Source organism: Thamnophis elegans, chromosome 6 (genome assembly GCF_009769535.1).
Source record: "Thamnophis elegans isolate rThaEle1 chromosome 6, rThaEle1.pri, whole genome shotgun sequence".
Taxonomy (NCBI): Eukaryota; Metazoa; Chordata; class Lepidosauria; order Squamata; family Colubridae; genus Thamnophis; species Thamnophis elegans.
Window position 1 is genome coordinate 80,577,769 of NC_045546.1, and position 25,471 is coordinate 80,603,239.

At 40.3% G+C, this 25,471-nt stretch overlaps 1 protein-coding gene across 1 annotated transcript in view; it reads right to left on the bottom strand.

Moving 5' to 3' along the window:
- The window catches only part of DNAH5 (dynein axonemal heavy chain 5), a 178,452-nt gene that overhangs the window by 19,393 nt on the left and 133,588 nt on the right, over window positions 1-25,471 (bottom strand). Inside the window, 11 exon segments of the mRNA XM_032220460.1 lie at window positions 1,632-1,851; window positions 2,540-2,785; window positions 5,763-5,912; window positions 7,533-7,654; window positions 8,737-8,927; window positions 12,275-12,389; window positions 13,560-13,803; window positions 19,395-19,577; window positions 20,369-20,524; window positions 21,040-21,356; window positions 23,497-23,632. Coding sequence (XP_032076351.1) covers window positions 1,632-1,851; window positions 2,540-2,785; window positions 5,763-5,912; window positions 7,533-7,654; window positions 8,737-8,927; window positions 12,275-12,389; window positions 13,560-13,803; window positions 19,395-19,577; window positions 20,369-20,524; window positions 21,040-21,356; window positions 23,497-23,632 — 2,080 coding nt within the window.

Here is a 25,471-nt window from a genome sequence, read left to right on the forward strand (position 1 = left end):
CATTGGAGCTGCCACAGGACTCTGACAGCGAGGGGCCCTATGAGTCCGCCCTGGAGGATGTGGAGGACCCTGGACAGGGTTCCAACTCTGAGCAGGGCGCAGAGAGACTGGTTGGCCACCAGGTGGCGCCTGAGCCTTGGATCAGTGGGGAGGAGACAAGGGAGAGTGATTCAGAAACCAACTGTGAGTTGTTCCGGGATGCACGCCGTCAAAGGGCTACTCGGTGTCAAGAACAACTACGTAATTACAGAAGGTAATTACGCTCAGCTGATGGTCATTAGGCTCCTCTCCAGACTATAAAAGAGACTGCTTGTGCCACGCCCTTCTTGCAGAAGTCAAAGCTTTGACTAAAGAGAAACAAACTTGGCAGGCTGGATTGCTGCCAGAGTTTGTCTGAATTGCTGCCAAAGTTTGTTGGCCTTGCTGCCAAGATCCTTATCTGTTTGTTTACTTGGCTTTCAGCCACCGAGAGTCTGAACTTGTTATTAAAGGACATTCTCATTTAAGCTTGTCTTGGCATTCATTACTGGATGGAGGAGGGGGTCAGAACACATAAGCATCAAAACAAATTCTCTAAACCAATCCCAAATCTTGAAGAAATAGAGTCGCAGTGGGGCTGTGGTTAGAATGCAGAATTGCAGGCTAATTCAGCTGATTGCCTGGAGTTCAATCCTGACCGGCAAGACCCAGATTATTGGAGGCTATATGCTGATTCTGTAAAATTGCTTAGAGAGGGCTGTAAAGCACTGGGAAACAGTATATAAGTCTAAGTGCTATTGCTATTGTTAATAATATACATGAATGAAAACACTCAGTGAAAAAATTTAATGTTCTGACGGTAATCATTTTCAATAGTTGGGCAGACATGCCTGACTCAATAATTTACTGATTATCAAATGATTATCCAGCTATTTATAGGCATAGTCATCTGCAACCTTTATCGTATATTTAATATATGTTTAAAGTAGAAAATCCAGTACAAACTGATTGATCAAAATACCCCAAGCACTCTTAAGATCATTCAAAGCTACGTGATTTTGTCTTGCTGAAAACTGAATAAAATATTCAATTTTATGGGGAACATTTATCAAATATCTGTTTGAGGCAGAGGTGAGTTCCTACCAGTTCGCACCTATTCAGTAGAACCGGTTCGTCAACTCTACCGAACCAGTTAGAAGAGGTTCTACCAGTGGACCCAGAAAACAGGCCACACCTACAGAAAAGGTTCCAAAATTTTTTGCAACCCACCACTGGTCCTTGGATATGATTATTCTACACTATCATGCTCATATTTATAAAACTCAGTGCCTCTGTGAAAGGTAAGGATGGCTACTGCGTTTGTGGTGCAATCAGAACATTGCGTGTGTTGAAGTTGTTTTAACGCAAACCAAAGATGCCTTTTAAAAAACAAGTTTGCATCATATTCTTATGCATGCCAGTGCTGTGTGTGAGGTAATTTAAGGTGGTTCTGACAAGTGTCATTGGCATCTTCATATCCGGTCACATGGGCTGCAAGCCACTCCCATCCAGTCACATGGGTGGCAAGCCACTCCTACAAAGGAGGCCACACCCACAGAGTAGGTTCAAACAATTTTTGAAACCCACCACTGGTTTGAGGCTAAGTCACTCACCTCCATATGTTCTCTTTAGGCCAGCTTTAAGTCCCTGAGGAGGTTCATTAGTGAATTTTATAGACATCTGTAGCAAGGTAATAGGAAATTGTTTGTGGACCTCTGTAGTCATCCACAAGCGAAAGGCCTCATGAACGATCTCTGTTTCCACAATAGTATCCATCAGCTCATCCATAAAGTCAAGACCCAAGTGGCAGTTCTGCAAGAGGGCCCATCCACCCTAAGATAATAAGATGTTAAGAGAGATGTAGCTGGGTTTGTTATTCATTTTGGAAATTAACACCATGCATTCAGATTATTGTTGCCTTTCAGTGATACTCAATTCACAACTCCTCAGTGCTGTCATAGTATCTTGTAAATATATTATAATTTGTTTCTAGCTCCGAACGTAACTGAAGTATAGCCAATAAACTAAGAATTTGAAAGAATTCTATGGATCCTACTTGGAATAGATTTGATTTTTAGTGGTAGGATGAACACTCTCTTGTACGTATCCAACTAGCATAATCTTTCACTCAAATATCACCAACAAGGATCAACTTTATTTTGAAAATGAAATTCAACAAAGTAACAACTTAATTTATCTGCAATATAAATGTGTGTCACCCAAGCAATATATATTCCTGTCTGCTGCCAAATATAAACATGTATTGGATTTAGCAACATTTTTTAATCAAAATATATAGAGCAATTGATTTGAAAACATAATATATTTTCATTTTCAGAATGCTACTGGCTAGAAATAATCCTATTTTGCTCTTTAGAAATAAAAAGAGAAATTCTATTCCATAAACAATATTAGTTACGCTATATTCATGCTTAGCTAAACCTCTCACTAGTCATTTGTAATGTTCTATTTTTTTTTGAAAAATGGCCTATACCAAATTAGCATGGAAAAGTTGCCTTACATAAGCCATAGTTTGTTGCAAGAGTTTACGCGCATGGACTTCTTGCCCCTGACCCATGGAAACGCAACGTGTCTCGATTTTCAACCTTTTCCCCAAAGCAATGATTGAATCAGTTGGATCAGAGCCCATTGACAGGAAACAGATGAGAGGTGTGCGTGGATCGGATTCTTCCCAAGTCTTCTCCAAATCTAAAATGACTCCTTCCGCATATTTTTCTCCCATGGTATCCATAATGTACTTCCTAGCCTATTTTTTTTTTAAAAAAAAAGAGATATATATTAATGTTTCACATATACTCAATAGGAAAAATGCAGGGACTTTGGAGACAAAGCATTTAGGGAAGAATTTTCATGTTTGATAAGGTCAAACATGACTGTACAGTCAACCCATTAGAACATTTCAGAAGTGTGGTGTAAATCTTATTATAGCAATAGCAATAGCAGTTAGACTTATATACCGCTTCATAGGGCTTTCAGCCCTCTCTAAGCGGTTTACAGAGTCAGCATATTGCCCCCAACAACAATCCGGGTCCTCATTTTACCTACCTCAGAAGGATGGAAGGCTGAGTCAACCCTGAGCCGGTGAGATTTGAACAGCTGAACTGCCGAACTAGCAGTCAGCTGAAGTAGCCTGCAGTACTGCACTCTAACCACTGCGCCACCTCAGCTCTGAGTGGTGGTATTTTGTATATCTAACTACTAAATGTTCCTATTATTTAAAATAATGTCTGTGAGATTCTTGCTAAACTTTAATTGGCACAAGGGCCGGTAGCAGTATTTGCATTTTAGCATTCTCATTGAAAGCAACAGGACAAATATTCAATTTGTAAAGCTGGGGTTCAAGCCAAATGGTATTCACTTGCTGATCTAAGAAGAACAATTTCAATCCCTTCATCACAAATAACACTGAAGTTTACTAGAAAGCAATGTACAATTACTGCTTTCCCCAAAGCTAGCATCTTGCAATGTCCCTCTAAAGCCTTCCTCTTTGTTCATTCATTTCTTGGAGATTGTTCACAATACAGTGATAGGCCTGGCCATGTATATACTACTGTAAGTTTAAGGGAAAGCTAGACCTAAAAAAAAACAAACCATTCTTCCCATCCGTAAAATCAAGGGCTGGTTTTGGAAATGCAGCCCTTGGGAAATATTAGATGTCTCACCAGTATTCAATACCATTGATTATAGAATCATTCTAGACCCCTGAATCAGTTGGGAGTTCAAAGAATCATTTTACAGTGATTCAGTTCCCATCAGAGTAAAAAAAATGTAATTGATGTTAATGGGTGCTGAGCAACTGAACCCTTGATCCTTCCTTTATGGGATGCCAGCTGTCTTGATATGTCCTTTCACTTCATTTAATGTCTATGTGAAATTGATGGGTGAAACCTGGCATGAGACTGGGATGAGGTATCAACAATACCCTAATGATATCTACTTGTATGTCTCCATCAGGGGTGGGTTCCTGCCAGTTCTAACCTCTTCTATAGAAGAGGTTCCACAAATCTACAGTGCCGTTTAGAACCGGTTCCAGCTCCCTCCCCCCGCCCGTCTGGACATCATCAAGATGAAGAGCGAGAGGAGGAATTCTGGGAGTTGAAGTCCACAAGTCTTAAAGCTGTCAAGTTGGAACACCCTTGGGGTTTTTTTTCTAAAGGGTTAGGGGTGCAAGGGTCTTGTAACTTGACAGCTTTAAGACTTGCCTGCTTCAAATGCCAGAGTTTCTGAGCCAACATTTTGGTTGCTAAGCAAGAGCGTTGTTAAGTGAGTTTCACCACATTTTACAAGTTGGCCACGCCCACCCAGTCACATGGCTGGCAAGCCACTCCCACCTGGTCACTTGGCCTGCAAGCCACTCCCACAAAGCAGGCCACACCTACAGAAGAGGTTCTAAAAAAAATTGAAACCCACCACTGGTCTCCATCATGGGGTTGGACAAGACTGCAAGTTCTGACTTAGCTTGAAATTGAATCTTAGGTAAATTGAAATAGAATTGTGGGCAAAAGTAACATATTATTTATTCCAGAAGCTATTAGATTGAGCAGAGACTCACCTGCCCCCACATACTGACACAAGATTACAAGATTCTCACTGAAGAAGCAGATCTATTACTTGAAAATTATCCTGGATTCATGGCTTCTAGACTAGCAAGTGGAGATTGTAGCCTGGGGAAACTTTGCCTGTTCTTAGCTGCAGTACCAATTTTTTTGGAATGGGGGGTACTCATATCTTCATTACCTTGAGACTGATTACCGCGAGCTGCACTGGCTGCCTATTGGTCTCCGGATACGCTTCAAGGCGCTAGTCGTCACTTATAAAGCCCTTCATGGTATTGGACCTGGGTACTTGAGAGACCGCCTGCTGCCAATTACCTCCACCAGACCGATTAGATCCCACAGACTAGGCCTCCTCCGAATTCCATCCGCCGGCCAGTGTCGACTGGCGACTACCCGGAGGAGAGCCTTCTCTGTGGCTGCTCCGACCCTCTGGAACGAACTCCCCATGGAGATTCGAACCCTCACCACCCTCCAGGCCTTCGGCAAAGCCCTTAAAACCTGGCTGTTCCGACAGGCCTGGGGCTAAAGAGCTGTTGCCCCCGTCTCGAATGGTATGACTGTTGTGTGGTTTTAAATCATGTATTGTTTTTGTGCTGTTGTTAATTTGTCTGTATCCCCCCTTCCCTGGTTTGAGTTGTGAGCCGCCCTGAGTCCCCCTCCGGGGGAAAAGGGCGGCATATAAATGAAATAAACATTCAAACATTCATTATTGCCACACACTATATTTGAAGTTACTTTTGAACTGCCAGGAAAGTTTATTTTGTACACATTGATACAGTCTACAGAATATGCTGGTGGGTGGAAGCAATTTCAACAAATGCAACATCAATACGGTAATCAATGTGCTTCTGAATACAATCTGAAATGCTGGCTTTGATCTCTAAAGTCTTGTCTATCTCAGATCCATGGTGGTTTCTCTTCTCCCGAGCCTGGAGGAACTAAAATGTATTTTACGAAGTGTTGCTTCTGTGGCAATAGAAGAAGAATGAACTAAAATGATAGCCTCATGAATGCACATGTGAGAAAGGGAAAGCACTTCCCCCTTCAAAGCTAGAGATATTCCTGGAATTGTTTATGTGTGTGTGTGTGTAGAGCTGCATATGCGATGCATAACAACCACAAAAATATTATTCGGCATATTCTATTATTAAAACTTTCACACATTACCTGAGCAATGGTTCTGTCAGGACACCAGGACCTAATAAGGAGGAGATGCCTGAAGCAGTCCAGAGCTTGGCCATAGCCACTTGGAACAAGTTCTTCTTCTGGATTTTCCTTATCAAACCAAATTTTCCACTGTTTTTCTGTCTGTGAGATCTGATAACGTAATACAATGAAGAGTATCATATTCCACAGGAGTCATTAGAAAATAAAACACATGGTTAATGTTTGAGTTAACATTTGAGTTAAGATATTTGAATTAATATGAATTAATGGAAGAGATGCACCAAAACATGTTGTAACCAGCTGATATACTTTTTTTTATAATATATACCTGTGTTCTTTTTTTTTCTTTTTGTTTTTGTTTTTTGTTTTTTCTTCTTACTTCCCTGCCTTGTCTTTTGTTCTTTTTGTCTTTTTTTCCCCTTTTTTTGATTTTTTCTTTTCCCACTGGTGTGGGCATGTATTGTTTAAGAGTATTATTATTATCAATATTTTTAAATAATAATTACAGTCAAATGAAAATGGATATATGACGATGGTGATATGTATGAATATCTGAGTTAAAATGCTTGAGTTAATATGAGTTATGTCTGTTGACTGTGGAGGAGATGTACGAAAGTTTATTTGTGACCGACTGATACACTTTCTATAGCATGTAAAGAAAGATGTTGTACTTGTTTTAAATTAAAAAATTTTAAAAAAATTAATAAAAGAAAATAAAACACATGGCTGGCAAGCCACTCCCACCAGGTCACATGGCCATCAAGCCACTCCCACAAAGGAGGCCACACCCACAGAGTAGGTTCAAAAAATTTTTGAAACCCACCACTGACCTCCATCTTTCTTATTGGGTATCGGTCTTTATTCACTACTTAGTGAATAAGTCCTAGGTGTAATAAACTATAAGCATTAATACCCAGGGCAGTTTTATTTGCTCCAAAATATAAAGATAGCAATAGCAGTTAGATTTATATACCGCTTCATAGGGCTTTCAGCCCTCTCTAAGTGGTTTACAGAGTCAGCATATCGCCCCCACAGTCTGGGTCCTCATTTCACCCACCTCGGAAGGATGGAAGGCTGAGTCGACCTTGAGCCGGTGAGATTAGAACCACCGAACTGCAGATCACAGTCAGCTAAAGTGGCCTGCAGTACTGCACCCTAACCACTGCGCCACCTCGGGACTTTTATCCTAGATACACTTCAACAAGCATTTTACCAGCAAATTCTTACACTAGATTTAAAGACCTGGTTTAACTTGAAAGCATTAGCTCCATGCAAATAAGTTATTTAAAGAATATGCTTTATAGCAGTGGTAGGATTCATAGCTTGGTGGGTGTGGCAGGGGAAGAATACTGCAAAATCCCCATTCCCTATTGATCAGCTGGGACTCGGGAGGCAGAGAATAGATGGGGGCAGAGCCAGAGGTGGTATTTACCAGTTCTCCAAACTGATCAAAATTTCCACTACTGGTTCTCCAGAACTGGTCAGAACTTGCTGCATACCACCTCTGCTTTATATGCCCTTATGCCTTTGGATCTGAACCAAGGCTGGCTGACCCTCACCACTAGAGAAGAAAGTGAAATTGAATAAGTAGGAAAGTGTGTTCCGTAATGATCTCAGAACATTTGTTTCTGAAACATCAATGCTTCAAGTTTTACATTGGCCAGATAATATATAACCGAGGCCAATTAACACATTGAAATTGAAATCCATTAAACTGTCAATTGAAACGAATTGCAAAAACAAAACATATCAACTCCTACTGGTACCTACTTGACCCAGAACATCCGAAAATTGTCTCAGCTTACTGAGTTCCACCAAATTCAACCAAGTCATATCCAGAATCCATTTAGCTGGCTTAGAAGGACAAGCTTTCAGATCCAAAGAAGCACCACCTGGAAATATATGATTCAAAGTTGAAAGTTTTTTCAGTTCAGTTCAGTTTCAGTTCACTTTATTTGTATGCCCCCCTTTTCCCTGGGGGGACTCAGGGCGGCTCACAGATCAAAAGGGGTGGGGGAAGGACAAACAATTTACAACATAAAAGCATTACATCATTTAAGAACTCAACAGTCATACAATTCGAGTAGGGGTTAAAATCTTTAACCCCAGGCCAGCCGGGATAGCCAGATTTTAAGTGCGGCGCGGAAGGTCTGGAGGGTGGTGAGGGTCCGGATCTCCACGGGGAGTTCGTTCCAGAGGGTCGGAGCAGCCACCGAGAAGGCTCTCCTCCGAGTAGTTGCCAGTCTACACTGGCTGGCTGATGGAATTCGGAGGAGGCCTAATCTATGCGATCTTATCGGTCTAGTGGAGGTGATTGGCAGTAGGCGGTCTCTCAAGTACCCAGATCCAATACCATGAAGGGCTTTTAAGTAAAGATTTAAAAAGTAGAAAACATTACTAATAAACACCCCCACAGACACACAAACACATGTATACAAATACTCTTCCTTATTTAAAAGGGGTTCAAACACCTATGCTGCAATTTAAGAATATGTTGCCTACTCTACATGAAGTTGAATAACATGTTAAATTTCACTGAGAAGCCTAAAACAGATAATCACAAAATTTGCAGGTTGAAGTGTACAAGGCTTATAGCAATAGCAGTTAGACTTATGTACCGCTTCATAGGGCTTTCAGCCCTCTCTAAGCGGTTTACAAAGTCAGCATATCGCCCCCCCAGTCTGGGTCCTCGTTTCACCCACCTCGGAAGGATGGAAGGCTGAGTCAACCTTGAGCCGGTGAGATTTGAACCGCTGAACTGCAGATAGCAGTCAGCTGAAGTGGCCTGCAGTACTGCACTCTAACCACTGCGCCACCTCGGCTTATCAGATCAACAGATTCAATATTCAATCGCGTGATGGACCAGGGCCCACCCTGTGAAGTACCAGGTTAGTATCTCTAATTACAGTTTTGTACAGGTAAGGAGAAAACAGCATAGGACCATACACTAAGGATGTGATGTAGTTGCTCTGACCTTTAATCAGAGTTAGGAACTCCTCGTGTTTGACTTTTCCGCACTGTAAATCAATCTTCAAGGTAAGCAGCAACGTGAACAGAAACTTATGCTCCTCGTAAAGCCCTCGCGCGGCGTATTTATACACTTCATAGGTCATATGCTCAATGATATTTGCTATCCTTTTGCTTGTAATTGGGCTCTTGACAGACCTATTCGAAAGAAAGGGAGAGGGTAAAAGAATAATGTAAGGCCTTTAGGGTAAAGATTTTAGAAAAGGGTAAAAGAATACAGGAATAAAGCATTTTCAAAGCTGTACTTAAAAACACTGCGTTAGTGCAAAAGCTAACAGAGTTGCTGAGGCAAATTCAACATGACATTAAATACTGTTCAATCAATATGATCCAACTAGCTAGGACTGCTGAGAGTTCACTCTTCTTTCAGATAGATTGAAAGGGATTTTAGCTTCATACAACTGATTCCCCTGATCTTTATCCCTACTAGTCCTCCCTCCATCCCTCCCTTTTTTCCCGGTTTGTCCGTAGGGCTGTTTTTTGCCTTCTGGAGGCTTCAGGGGATCCTCTTGAAGACTCTGGAGAGCAAAAAATGGCCCTACAGACAAACCAGAAGTCCCTATGGCCTTATGGACAAACCAGAAATCACTTTTCCCGAACTTCTGGGTTGCCTGTAGGGCCATTTTTCGCCCTCCAGAGGTTTCAGGAGGCTTCCCTGGAGCCTCCAGAGGGCAAAAAACAGCCCTACGGACAACCCGGATGTGACTTCTGGTTTATCCATGCAACCGTTTTTCATGCTCCAGAGGCTTCAGGGAAGCCTCCTGAAACCTCCGGAGGGCAAAAAACGGCCCTACAGGCAACCTGGAAGTGATTTCTGGTTTGCCGATAGTACCATTTTTTGCCCTCTGGAGCCTTCAGGAGGCTTCCCTAAAGCCTTCAGAGCGCAAAAAGCAGCCCAATGCACAAACAGGAAGTCCATTCCCAAACTTCCGGTTTGCGCATTGGGTGGTTTTTCGCCCTCCGGAGGCTTCAGGGAAGCCTCCGGAGGGCAAAAAAACAGCCAAAGAAGAAGTCCAAAGTCAGCTGGGAGCTGACAGGGCAACACCTGGCATTCCCTAACAAATGCCATAGGTTCGCCATCACAGCCCTATACCATTTCAGACATATGGTTGTCCAATCTCTTTTTTAAAACCCCCAGTGTTGAAGCACCCACAACTTCTGGAGGCAAGTTGTTCCACTGATTAACTGTTCTCACTGTCAGGGAATTGGATCTTACTCTTGGAGCCTCAAATGCATCGAGAAAACTCTTAAAGTGAATTGCAGAGGAGTTCTGTTTGCAAGCATTAGCACAACTAGGAAGGTTTCACAAAGCATTACATGTTCAGCTTAACATGTTACGTAAATTAAATCTCTTTCTCCACAGGCGAAAGCTAGGATAAGAAGATAATTCATTGATAATTCCATAATTGAAACTTAAGTGTTATAGTAATTCCTGTCTCTCGCTCTTTACTTGCTTGCTTGTGAGTTACTGGAAATGTTATGTGAAGCACAGCTCTCCAATATACCACAGACAGACCTAATGTCTATGTTCCAAGCCCACGCAGGATGGGAATTTATGAGCATTGTAGTCCAAAACTATGGAGCAAAACTATACTTTTGATTCATTAGACTATAAGCTATGCATTAGACTGACACATCCCCTTCAGCTTTATTAGATATATGTTGTGGCCCAGCAGGTGCCGTTGGAGCTGCCACCAGACTCCGACAGCGAGGGGCCCTCTGGAGTCGGCTATGGAGGAGGTGGAGGACCCTGGACAGGGTTCCGATTCCGAGCAGGGCGCAGAGAGGCTGGTTGGCCACCAGGAGGCACCTGAGCCTTGGACCAGTGGGGAGGAGACAAGAGAGAGTGAGCCAGAGGCCAGTAGTGAGTTGTTCCTGGATGCACGCCCTCGAAGAGCTACTAGGCGTCATGAACAATTACGCAATTACAGGAGGTGATTGCACTCAGCTGGTGGTCATTAGGCTCCTCTCCAGATTATAAAAATACTACTTGTGCACACGGCCCTCTTTGCAGAAGTCAACGCAGGATTGAATGTCGGAGGACAGTACTGTGAGCTTGGCAGGCTGGATTGCTGCCAAGCCCTATCTGTGTTTATTGCTGCCTGAGTTTGTCTGAGTTGCTGCCAAGGTCCTTATCTGTTTGTTATGTTTGGCTTTCAGCCACTGAGGTGTTGGTGTCTTGCAATTAAAGGACATTCCAGTTAAGCTTGTTTCAGCATTCGTTACTGGATGGAGGAGGGGGTCACACACACACACACACACACACACACACACACACACACACACACACACACACACACACACACACACATATATATATATATATATATATATATATATATATATATATATATATATATATATATGCCTCGAAGTGAAGGAAACAATATGCTCAGCATCTAGACATCTCATTGCAAAGGCAGAAATAGTTATTTCTGCCCGCTTCTGCATACGGGAAGAATTTGCTCTTTCTCCCGGGAAATTATTTCTGACTTGATGCTTTCCAAACTCTTCTAATGTTCCAATCCCTCCAGAGTACTTATTATATAGTCTGCTTCCTCTGAATTATTCTCTTTTTCTCAGGCCCTTTTAGAGAATGCAAAGCTGAAGTTTTTGAACGCAGATCAGTGCTTGCTATGTCAACACATAACAAAAGCGAATATTTCGATTCTGCATAGGATTTTTATTTATTAAGCCTCATCGGCTCTGAGAATAAAGCCCTTGGAGAGGCTTAAGAACGATAACCAGAAATATGCTTAAAATGAGATCTCATTAGAAATCACTAAAGAAAAGGCTACACTATCTGCTACTTTTTTCTTCTCATATTCTCCAGGGTAGGATATTATTTCTTTCTCCATGACTTAAGGCTATTGGAAGGCTATGTTCCTTGGCTCTAAGAAAGAAAGACTGAAATGGTGCTATGTGTGACAGAGAGGAACTTTAAGACGGCAGAAACTAAAAGTTAGACCTGAGACAGGCATGATCCCACCCAGTGGGCAGAAAAGGAATTGCTGCTTCAATGTTTATTTCCTTCTCCAATATCCTTCCTTTCAGTTTCATTCAAAGCGAAGATTATTTGCACTGGGAAGCTGCAAAGGACTCTACAATGCTTAGAAAAATTGAGGCATTTATGAATATTAAATCATAAAGAAATGAACCGACGGCAAAAATTAAAATGGAAAAAGATACCGTGCATATTTAGGGAAAGTTGCTGTGTAGACCAATTTTGTAGAGCTAAGAAATAAAGTAAGAAGTATTCTGGATCGCATTTTGTGCACATTCTTCCTTTCCCGCTGTCATTTTATGGTCAAACATTTTTTTTTATGCCTTAAGTCCTGCAGAACCTGTTCTCAAACTATGAGATTAATGATATGGGTTTGCAGATTCTAAACAAGGGCGGCTATATCACACCGTTTCAGCTGTCTGAAAGCTGTGCCAATTTTTGTTAATCCAGGCTGTGAAAAATGTGAGATAATCAAAGTTACCTGGCAAGTGAAAGATCAAAGAGGCCCAAAAACTGCCGAAGTGACGTTTGATACATGACATTTACCATGCTCATCTCCGTTATCAGAAAATAGAGAATGCTGCCTCTGGTAGCAACTGAACAAAACAAGATTGGATTGGATCAACAAAAAATGCAAAAACCACTATTACATCTGTAATTATAAAACCTCATAATGACAATTAATGTCTGATACTAAATAGCTAAACCTGGAACTATTTTCTATTTAATTAAGAAATGCAGATATCTTTTCCCCTCACCCCCTTGTGTTTACAAAATCACTGTACTCTATTCATCTGCATATTCAAAAAAACTGCAATATGAGTTCCAAATGAAATCTCTTTCACTGTTATTATTTACCACTCAATAAGAGGCATTCTTGACTTACAAAAGGACTCTCTCTCTTTTTTTGGAAAATTTTAGATATTAGAGATCTATAGCAATAGCAATAGCAGTTAGACTTATATACCGCTTCATAGGGCTTTCAGCCCTCTCTAAGCGGTTTACAGAGTCAGCATATCGCCCCTACGGTCTGGGTCCTCATTTCACCCACCTCAGAAGGATGGAAGGCTGAGTCAACCTTGAGCCGGTGAGATTAGAACTGCTGAACTGCAGATAACAGTCAGCTGAAGTGGCCTGCAGTACAGCACCCTAACCACTGTGCCACCTCGGCTCTATTCCCCTGCACAGGTAGTTCTCAGCCACAATTCTATCCAAAATTTCTGTTTCTAAGCAAGTTAGTTGTTAAGTGAGTTTTGCCACGTTTTACAACCTTTCTTGCTACAGTTGTTAAATGAAGCACCTTCCATCATTGACTTTGCTTGTCAAAAGCCAGCTGAGAAGGTTACAAATGAAAATCACATGATCCTGGGAAAGTGAACTGTCATAAATACATGTCAGTTGCCAAGCACCTGAATCTTGATGATGTCATCATGGGGATGATGCAACGGTCATAATTCTTTTTTTTTCAGTGCCTTTGTAACTTCAACAGTCATTAAATGAAAGGCTGTAAATCGAGGATTGCCTATCTTTAGTCTGCTAGGGACAATGGATGAAAATTGCAGTTCTAAGACCCTCAATTCTCTCCGTCACTTAATTTCAGTGGATAAGGAAAGTTCCAAGGAAATTGTCATTAACCTCTCCTATAAAACTCTCACATCTTCCTCCATATAGGCCTGGGGCCTGGCTAATTTTGATTTTAATATATTACAGCCCAAGCAATAACTGCAATTTTGATCTTTAGTTCAGGAGGGGGAGAATCATCTCACCTGGCCTGTATTCCTCCCGAGCTGAGTTAATCTGCACTTCAGTCTCAACTGAGGTTTGGAGTTTCTGGGTCACCTCTTCTGATGTTCTTTTCGTGTTACTAAGTACAATGATGAGACTCTCGTCTTCCACCAGAGAGCCTTGCGTGCTCGTCAGTCGATACAGCAAATTGTCTTCCAGTTCTTTCATCTTCCTTTTGTTAGCTGTCACGTCTTCTATAAGATCGGTTCGCTCTTTCTCCAACTCCTGTTTAAAAGCATTTCACAAAGTCATACTTCAGTGTAATGTATCATTGAAAGCAGGCCAATGAATACATGCATTTACAGTATAGTACCAATGCATTGCCAAATTGGTAGCCAAAGTATTATTACCAAGAGACATTCATTCATTATCGTTGGTCAATTTCCTATGATGTTCTCTGCCCTTGATTGCATACCCTGATCTAGAGCAGTGGTCACTAGCCAGTGGTCCGTGGACCAAACTTTCTGCAGAAAAATTATTTGAATTTTTTATATTGCACTTATCTTTTAAAAAAAATCATATTAATGGTCCGCGGCAGTGGTGGGATTCAGCCAGTTCACACCTATTCGGGAGAACCGGTTGGTAACTTTCTAAGTAGTTCAGAGAACTGATAGTTGGAAGAAATCTCATTTTGTTTTTTCCCCACTTTACAGGGCTAATCCTATAAGGAAAGCAGGAAGGAAACATTCTGGTGTTGTTTCTAGCCTCATCTTTATTGCCCTGCTTACAGAAACTGCCTCTCGGGTTAACTCTTATTACATTGTAACAGCTAAGGCGAAGCGCCCATCAACTTGAGTGACCTTGAGTTGGCCAAGCCCACTAAGTCACCGAGCCCCACCTACCCAGATAGTCATTAGGGCAGAGAACCGGTTGTTAAATTATTTGAATCCCACCACTGGTCCGCGGGATTTAAAATTATAAATTTAGTGGTCTCTGAGGTACGAAAGTTTGGTGACCCTTGATCTAGAGGACTACTCAGAGCAGGGGAGGGAGGAAATCATATTCTGAACTGCACCCAACCACATTAAGATTATCCAAGTGAGCACAGTTAGATTCTTCCTACCTGCAGCTCCCAGCCTGTCATCACTACAACTTTGATGAAAGAGCTAGGAGCCAAAAACAGGGTGGGGTAGAAAGATGCTTGGAATTATTTGATGGATTGGAAGCCTACTCAGCATGGGGCCTGTAAGTATCCCATGGAACCCACTACCACATGAATTTTTCATTCAGCATATACTTGTAGATCACAGGATATAACATTGATTACTACATTAAGCGGATTTAAAGATGAATAATTCAACATTGTTCATGTTTAATGTTTCATATGTAGTGTCTCCCCAGATGACATGCACAACACTGGTGCTATCATTCGGAAGAATGAGGTGAGAGCTTCAGGCAGAGATTGTGAATGTTTTAAAAGATGGCAAATATTGCTAAGATTGGGTTTTAACAACTTATATTATACTGAATTTAGGTCTATAAATACTGTAGGTAGTATAGCCTGGATGGAAATAGTTCATTTGACCCAGGTTTTGCTATCGAAAGTAACATTAGTATATATCTAATTCTAAAGCTCTTTTATTGTGCAGAATATAACTTAAATATGAGCTAAAGTGTCTTCCCTGTAAAAAGAGCAGAGGTGGGTTCCTAACAGTTCGCACCTATTCGGTAGAACCGGTTCGTCAAATCTACCGAACCGGTTAGAAGAGGTTCCACCAGTGGACCCGGAAAGCAGGCCACACCTACAGAAGAGGTTCCAAACTTTTTTGAAACCCACCACTGAAAAAGAGTGACCTATGGCAGTCTGTAAAAACAAATGTAATTGGAGATTATGAAAGTAATTTAGGAGAAACATGGGATTTTCTTTGGACAAGCAATCAGCAATTTGAGCATTAGTTTTGAAGCAAATGAATAAAAAAAATCCAGAAAGCAATGAGAAAACATTCTATTTGTTTTAATTGGTTTCTACTTCAAACTGGAATGAAAATAGTTGCGAAGAAGACATTTTCCAGATATAAATACATGCTATTACAAAGTTCCACTATGTGATCTTATATCTAAAAGTTTTTCCTCTCTGGACAATAGAAGCTAATTTCACCTACAACATGAACAATGTGTCAGGCCTGCAGTCAAATTCCTTTTAGGATCTTTGGCCTGCCACACTCTCTGTTGTTTTACTATGCTGTTTCATTAGTGTAGTAATTGGGAGGGGGAATAGTAAGGAGTAGAATTGTAGAATGCGGTGTTGTCATTCCTTTTTAGAAGCCCAAAGTCATTCTTTGTCTCTGCACCTCTGTACGTGACCGGAACTAGATGGGTGGAAATACCAGCGTGGCAGAGGAAGATTGGACCATGTGATGAACTTGTGTGTGTGTAGGGGGGTGGGGCAAGATATTGAACTTTCAACTGGGTGGGAATCCCAGGAAGCTTTCAGATTCGGGATTCCCACATATGTGCCAACATGTCCGTCTTATTAAATTGGAACTTTAAGGATAGCTTTGCCTTGGACTCTGATTTAATTCTGCATGATATTTGCAACGCTGACACAATGATTTTACTATTATATTCTGAACACCACGGTACTCATCTTATCTCACTATGTAATATTCCTTACTAAATGAGATACCTAAAGGAAGAATAAAAACTAGAAAAATGGATTTAGCCTTTTGCTGGCAGGAATGACATCCTGATAATTAACTAAACACATTATCATCTAGAATGTGTAGTCATTTTCTTTTAACTCACTGCAAAGTTCTTTCACCATTTGAAGCTATTAAAATTTCTGTGAAAAAAGAATCTGTCAACTTTACAGCCAATCTAAACAAGACAATAAATATACATTATGTTTAACTTGCACATTTTTTTCAAAGAAAAACATCACTTGCTTGGGAAAATGTGATAATTTTGAGCAAGCACCGAGGGAGAATTTAACTTCATCCTCATTGGCTAAAAAAAATAAATCACATTTTAAAGCAAACCTTCAAAGTTCCTATTTACATTAGGAAAAAGTAAGCAATTGGCAGAAACTGTTTTTCACTTTACAAAATAGGAGTTAAAAAAAAGCTTTTTTAAAAAAAAATTAGCAACATTTCAGAGAAATAAATTATCAAGTTCTCCAGCCAGCTTTCCTCAAATTCTCATAAATTATCCTGGTTTTTCTCATGACTTCTAAATGCCAAATTCAAATATCAGTTTGAAACCATGACAAATTTGTTCCCTAACAGGTGCAGAAATGCAATTAGGCATAATAGTCTGTTTTGCACTAATAACTAAATATCATGTTATCTACTAGATTCAAAGCTCAAGGCAACATACTACCATCTCTTCTCTGACCTTCTGATTAGTGAGAATTCAACACAAATCAGAAATACAACAGTATGATCTGTTGTCAGCCTCTGCTTTACTGCTGCTTCGGCTGCCATTGAAACGGGGAGGGGGGCATGGTATTTGGGAAGGGAATCATTAAGTGCTGGAGGAAGATTCTAGATGCTGGCCTGACCATCTCATTGCGCATGCGGAGGAAGGGAGTTTCCCGCCAAGGTTAACTGTCCAGCATTCCATCCTGGTGATGTTTTTTGAAGATGTCTCCCACCTGACAGTTGGGTGAATTATAATTGGACTATGGACTGGGGTGCCAAGGGGAGGGGATTGAACTATACATGATAATCTTTGTTTTTGCGCCTAATTAACCAGATTCAGCTTCGCTTCGCTACTATTCATTTGTAATTAGTAAAAGTACACTTAATTTCAAGCAAATGGAGTTGAGTGGTTTCTTTCCTGATTATTAAATGAAGTAGCATCTGACATCTGTTTTTGTCCTCATATCTGAATAATAAACTTTTTATGAATTAGGTAGTTTAATTTAGATGGTAAGGATGATGCAAACAACCTCAGTTTATCATGGATTTTTTGAAACTATAATTTTATTGAACAACTTTTCAACCAGTTAAAAATAACATAAATAGTAGAAATAAAGAAAATAAGAAAGAACTGTGATTAAATATGGCTTTTTTTTTTTTGCAAATCCGTCAAGCATGATAAAATAACCCTCCATGTAATCCCAATCTGAAGCAATTTTATACATTCTAGACAACTGTTCAGTAGTCATATCCCAATGGTACATCATTTTATAAAATATATATTTTAAGTTATAGCAATGCTTTTAACTACATCTTTTCCCATTGATCCAGCAGTACAGTGTGTCCAAAGTTCTTAGCACATTTATCACACATTTCACTTGCTTTTCTTAGGTTTCAAATTTTAATAAAAATTTGTCCTTTTTTTTAGCAATCACATGTTCATTTGTTGTACTTAGTTCAAATACTATCTTCTGCTTTTCAATTTCAAATGTCCTATTATCTATCTTAAATCTTTTTTTTAAACTGTGCATATAAAAAGCATTATAAACTAAATCCCTCTGCAGTCAATTGCTCTTGATTTCATCTTATATTCTCAATGATCCTGTTCTTAACAACTCTGGATGAGTTAACCATATTGCTTTATCTATCTTTTCTGTCCTATAAAAATGCTTCTGTGCTGAGAAACATATTATAAATGCATTTTTGGGCAGTCTAACTTTATATCTGTTATGGCACTTGTAATATAATAATTCCTAAAATTTACATTAGCTTTCTCATTATCTACCATGAAAATCATGGCATCTGAACCTCCGATCATGCCCTTCTAATTCTAAGTTGTTTTTATTCTTCAGAAGAACCTAGTTTTTCCTCCAGACTAAGCAGAAGGTGCAATTTCAAGTCAGGCAGATCTTCATATTTGTAAATTCCTTTTATTTACTTGAGTCTGTTTCTATACTAATTTTTCTCATACACATTTTTTTAAAGCCAAATATAAATACCAATCATGGAACAAAAAGAAAATTTTTATTTATGTATTATTTTTATTTTATTAGACTTATATACCGCTTCATAGGGCTTTCAGCCCTCTCTAAGCGGTTTACAGAGTCGGCATATTGCCCCCAACAACAATCCGGGTCCTCATTTTACCCACCTCGGAAGGATGGAAGGCTGAGTCAACCTTGAGCCGGTGAGATTAGAACCGCTGAACTGCAGATAACAGTCAGCTGAAGTGGCCTGCAGTACTGCACCCTAACCACTGCGCCATCTCGGCTCAGAAAACAATCTGAAAGATCTTGAGGAGCAGAGTAGAGAAGTTAATTATTCCATGTCTACAATGAGTGTAACAAAAATCTTTCCTCAGGGCTTACCCGTTTATTTTAAATAAATGGATGATTTCCCCTAAAAGCAAACAGCAGTTCTGAAGGTGTGCTTTTATTAGCTTTTTATTAATTAAAACTCTCCTCAGTGCCCACTATGAACACATTAGCTGTCATCTCTTCCTAGAATCTCTATTCAACAAGAAATATGTCAGCTAAGCATAAAAAAATGTGTTTATTATTTAGCGCCTATTGGTTATGTTTTATTTTTTTTCAACAGATTTATATGGCTGCCCGTGTTCCAATGGAATTCTGAGGAGTCAACAGATAAATGAAAAAAGTAGTACACTGTTCTATTTTGTACAAATCGCAAAACCAATTAAGAGAACTATTTGGAGGTGTTGCAAGAAACACCTTTAAAATATGTCAGTTGTTTTTCTCATAGAAACCTAAATGGTTTTAATTTGTGTGTGGGGGAATCTTTAGAGAGAGAAAAGGAGAGAGAGAGAGAGAGGGAGGGAGAGAGAGAAGGATTTATAAGATAATTTTTCCACATAATTGCTTATTTTACCCATCCCTGGAATAAAAATATATTTCAATAAACAGTCACAAATTTACTCACAAATTTCTTTCCACGTACCTGTTTCTCTGTTAGAATGACTCTCCCTAGAAGCTGATCTTCTAGTCCTTTCATGGTGACAGTAAAATCAATTATTGAGGTACGAGCACTAATCTCAGGGGTATAGGCTGGATTTGGAAGCTTGGTGGTGATATAAAGTCTGAAGCCATTCATCACATCCATTTCTTTATCTCCAACTTTTACCTAATTAATAAAAAACAATTCCAAAATAGATGCCTATAAGATGAATTGGACTCCTTCAATCAACCGGTAGATATTCATTAAGTATTCTTTTAATTTTGTACACATACAATTAACATAATTAATAGGGAAGTAAACTTGCACATTAGCATAAAACACATAAATGACATTTCTAAAACCAATTTATTCTATATAACTTTCCGTATCTTTATCTGATTTATAAATGGTAAGATTGTTGCCATTTAAGATTGTAAGATCTTTATTTTTTTTCTCTGCTGCTTATAGATTAATGCTTTAAAAACTCCTAATAATCATACAGGCTTAAATCTTACACCTTACATCTTAAAGCTGCATTCTGGGAATCTTTACTTGTAACCATAAAAATTAATTGAAAAATAAGTTGAAGTAGAACTCAACAAGTAGGGAAGAAAGATAAAAGGAAAATACTTATTTCTAGAATGAAAAGGATGCAGGCATTTAAGATCTCTCTCAAGGTAGTTCTACTACTTTTTAAATATCCCACTAAAGTTCCAGAATAAAAAGTTTTCATCAAAAGATTTTTTCAAGCATTGTACTATGTAGCAACCATAATAAGTATAGTGGACCACACAAAATAAATGTAAGATCATTTATAAAGATAGAGCAAAAATTAAAGACCACTGCTGTAATCTATTCTCTTGAAGATTTATTGGTGACACCAAAGTCAAGGAAAAAAATTGTACTTAAAAGTAGAAACTAGAATTATATATGGAACTAATTTTTTTTTTGAGGTTGGAATATGTTATTTTTCTCACTTTATATGTAGAACCTGTTTTGATGAAGTTTTTTTCCAATACGTGGTCCAAAGCCGGATCCAACTCCTCACCAACATCTTCGATCAACAATGGCCTTCCAAGAGAGAGACTATCCTCCAAGTGGTTTCTAAAATATTTGTGATTCAGAGAAGTGATCTGAAAAAAAGGGAATCATAATGTTCATAAATTGTGAACGTGTGGATCACCAGAAGGGGGAATGACATTGGACTTCACTTGAAAAGAATTAGATGCTAAACTAAAACCTTTATTTATTAACTAACCAGGGTTAAATGTGACTTTTCATCCCCAGGATTCAATCATAACTCTATTAAAACATCATTTGTTTACGATGTATTTAGGAAATTTATATTCCCCATTTTTGCTCCTTCTTAACAATTTCAAAGCAGAAATGTAATACAGTTAAGTTTTAAAATAATGGAGCTTTTTAAAAAGTTAGAAACAGCAGCAATTCCTATGCAAAAAAAAAAACCCAGCCTAAAAAAATCAATATTGCTGGTTTCCAAATGAACCACAGTTAACGTTGGCAAGTAACGTTGTTCATTACAGTGTATTGTTCTGGAATATTTTCAAGTACTCTCTCCCCTGTTTTGCTGCCGTCCTGAACATGTTTACTTCCAAACGTGAGTATAATGCCCTCGAAATTAATTCACCTGCAGCTCATTCCGAGTTTCTTTGTTCTTAATCCAAATCTTGCCCTGAGTTTGTGGATCAATCAGCAGAGGGTAACGAGCCGCCTTCGTGACAATGATGCCATTCTGGATTGACAGGTCATCGTTTGGCAGCCCTTGAAGGTTCCATTCACTGACGGTTGGCGCATCAATCAGCATCTCTGTGAGATTGAGATTGTTCCCAAATGGGATTTTCCGAGTGTTCATTTCTTTTTGCCAACTGGTTAACAAAAGATTACGGAACTCTTGATTGAAAGGACCAGAATAGGACAGAAAGGCTGTGGCCAGGAGTACATCCCCTAAATTGATGTAGAGAAAAACCACATTAGAAGGTGGTTAAATCCATCTGCAGTGAATATAAAAACAGACATTCAGGCTAAGCTTTAAAAAGTCTTGGTCATGTTTCACTATGAAACAGGCTGCTGGGGGAAAACTCTTCCTCTTTAAATATTTGATGACTATAGAGGAGAAAGTAGGCGAGAGGTGTATATGATGTGGATATTCTGACTAGTATTATGCCATGCTTTCTCTCTGTGAGCAACTTCCAGCTTAATGTGCTAAATCACACAGAGATTTCTTGCACCAAGACAAAGAAGGGTCAATTTCTACTAGCTGGTTTTGTTATGGCCATATTTAATGCAAGAAAGAGCACACATGCAACCAACAATTCCATTATAGCAATAGCAATAGCAGTTAGACTTATATACCGCTTCATAGGGTTTTCAGCCCTCTCTAAGCGGTTTTACAGAGTCAGCATATTGCCCCCAACAACAATCTGGGTCCTCATTTCACCCACCTCGGAAGGATGGAAGGCTGAGTCAACCCTGAGCCCGTGAGATTTGAACAGCCGAACTGCAGAACTGCAGTCAGCTGAAGTAGCCTGCAGTGCTGCATTTAACCACTGCGCCACCTCGGCTCTTGGTATGCACTTTAAAGGAAAGAAAAAGCTGTGGCATTTTTGTACAGAAAGGAGAAAAAAAGGCAAACTTCTCCTGAATTAATAAACTCGGGATGACAAAAGAGCAAACTAGCCTCTGGCTTAAACACATTTCTCTCTGGAATCTGTGATTTCCTACATCAGTGATTGTCCATGGAGATTCTCAGCCATCCAGGTCACGGCTGTCCCAAAGATGCTTTTTTTTTTTTTTTTTCAAAAGGCAACTGGAGTTTCTTTGTCCTTCCTTGAAGATGTTTCTCTTCTCATCCAAGAACGTTCTTCAGTTCTGACTAAAGAAGCTCCTTGGATGAGAAGCGAAATATCTTCAGGGAAAAACAAAGTCCAATTATCAGCCCTCTCTAAGCGGTTTACAGAGTCAGCATATTGCCCCCAACAACAATCCGGGTTCTCATTTTACCCACCTCGGAAGGATGGAAGGCTGAGTCAACCCTGAGCCGGTGAGATTTGAACAGCCGAACTGCTGAACTGCAGTCAGCTGAAGTAGCCTGCAGTGCTGCATTTAACCACTGCACCACCTCGGCTCAATTGGCTTTTGAAAAAGCATCTCTGTAACATCAGTGATTCTTAGCACTGATCAGTGATCATTGATCAATCACACCCTCTCAAGTTTCTGCAAAACCCAAATTATTTGCCAGCCAACGTTGAAAAATAATACATTAAAATGGGATCAAAAAAAATTGTGAGAAGCCGTAGCAGCAGTGAATGCATCAATTTCAATTTTTAATATGGCAAATATCAATAAATGTAACCTATACAAATAAAAGCTTTTGGGGGGTGTTGTAACTGAGAGCACTGTAAGTCAACACCGAACCCACCCAGTACTTGCTTAAAAAAACAACCCTTTTTTAAAAAAAATAATGTTCGATTTAGATTTAGAAAGCTAACTTTGTTAGTCTATTCCTTGCTTGCATTACCATAAACTTGGCAAATTGATAGTGACATGTTATTCCACAACTTGGAGTAAATCTCACCCTTCAAGACGTAATTTTAGCAGACAAAAGTTCCTACCAACACAATGTCAGTATTTCTCAAAATAACAGAGGATTCCCTGCCGCTTTTAACACAAAAGAATGAAAATAAACAGGAACGCAATTTACATGCTTGAAGTCCAGGGGTGGGTTTCTCGCCCTGTTCCAACCGGTTCGGTTGGAACGGGGCCGGCGGCGTCCTCGTGCACGCGCGCGGTGCACGCATGCGTACTAGCGTCTGCGCGACACTCCAGCTGCTCCTGGAGGATCGCGCAGGCGCTGTATGCATCCTGCGCATGTGTGGAAGCGCAGAACTCGTCAAAACCAGGTAAGGACCGCGGGCGGGCCCTTCGCCATTCCCGGAAGTTACTTACTTCCGGGTTCGCCGACCAACCGGTTCGCGGGGACCGCCGCGAACCGGTTGAAACCCACCCCTGTTGCAGTCCATACTTGCTGAAAAATACTAAATGCAGCTTATAGCTTTGTAGAAAGGACAGGGGCCCTTCAGCTTACCCACAAGCCTTTCTGTCTGGGCTGCAAACTCTTTACTTTGTTCAGTCCATCTCTCTTTTTCACCAGCCAACCCACTAATAAGACTGGAAGCAGTTTGCATTTTATGCCTGCAGCGTTCTGCATCTTCAAGCAATGTCTGTTCAAAACAAAAATTCACATATGCAATGGCAACTTGAGACAAAAACTAGTGCTTGAAAAGATAAATAGAAATCCTATCTATTGTAAGGTAAAGGTTCCCCACGCACATATGTGCTAGTTGTTCCCAACTCTAGGGGACAGTGCTTATCTCCGTTTCAAAGCCGAAGAGCCAGCGCTATCCGAAGATGTCTCCGTGGTCATAGCAATAGCAATAGCAGTTAGACATATACCGCTTCATAGGGCTTTCAGCCCTCTCTAAGCGGTTTACAGAGTCAGCATATCGCCCCCACAATCTGGGTCCTCATTTCACCCACCTCGGAAGGATGGAAGGCTGAGTCAACCCTGAGCCGGTGAGATTTGAACCGCCGAACTGCAACTAGCAGTCAGCTGAAGTGGCTGCAGTACTGCACTCTAACTACTGCGCCACCTCAGCTCATGTAGCCAGCATGACCAAATGCATGACCAAATGCCGAAGACGCACAGAATGCTGCTACCTTCCCACCAAAGTTGGTGCCTATTTTTCTACTTGCATCTTTACGTGCTTTCAAACTGCTAGGTTGGCAGAAGCTGGGACAAATAACAGGAGCTCACTCCATTACGTGGCGCTAGGGATTCGAACTGCTGACCTTTCTGATCTCCAAGCTCAGCGTCTTAGACACGGAGCGACCTTATCTATTGTACTTCCAGCAAATATAAATATCCTTTTGTTTCTATTAACATTGTCAGTGTACCTGGACTTATTTCTTATAAACAATTGGGACATAGATTTTATGCTTATCAGAAATCTGACAAAAGACATATAAAATAGGTCTATCATGAATCCAGACCTCACATTAAGATAGACATTTGACCAAGGTCCAGATGGCCCCAATCCTAATAGTCTTTTGAGACTTTTGTAAGGTTCTAAAAACCTGGCCTTTCCCCCTGGGATTTGGGCAAGTTAGATGAGCTTTCTTGGTTTTTTCACTTTTTGTTCAGGATGGGTAGGTTGTTGCTTTAACTAGATAAATGGGAAGAAGGAATAACCTTGATGGACCAGAAGAACAGCCACAACTAAGATAAAAGTTAGATAAAAGAAATCTGATTCCGAGCCAGAATTGCAACTTGAGAAAACATCTCAGATGAAACCCTCTCTGTTGCTTACAACAAGAGGAGAGGAAAGACACGCAGACCTGCAAAATGTTGTTATTATAGCCATATAATAACAGCAGTATTAGCATGCCTGACTTTGCTTTCTAAGTTTGGTCTACCTTGAAGAGCTGACATCAGGGTATCATAGATTATATACTGTTTATGGTGGTCTTAATTTTTGTATACCACCCTAATTCATTGCTGGGAATCGGGGAAACTTTATTTAAATAAATTTTAAACAAATACATAAATTATTAGAATATTTCAGTAGCTAGATAGCTGAATTATCTTCCCAAATGACCAGAAAACCAATTTTCTCGCACGCTTGAATAACTCGCTCTACATGGGGCAGCCCTTGAAGAGTGTTCGGAGACTTCAGCTTGTCCAGAATGCAGCCGCGCGAGCGATCGTGGATGCGCCTCGGTACACCCACGTTACACCTATCCTCCGCGAGCTGCACTGGCTGCCTATTGGTCTCCGGATACACTTCAAGGTGCTAGTCGTCACTTATAAAGCCCTACATGGCATTGGACCTGGGTACTTGAGAGACTGCCTCCCGCCGATTACCTCCCAAAGGCCCATTAGATCCCACAGACTAGGCCTCCTCCGAATTCCATCTACCGGCCATCTCCCGGCCAATGCCGACTGTCAACCAGGAGGAGGGCCTTCTCTGTGGCTGCTCCGGCCCTCTGGAACGATCTCCCCG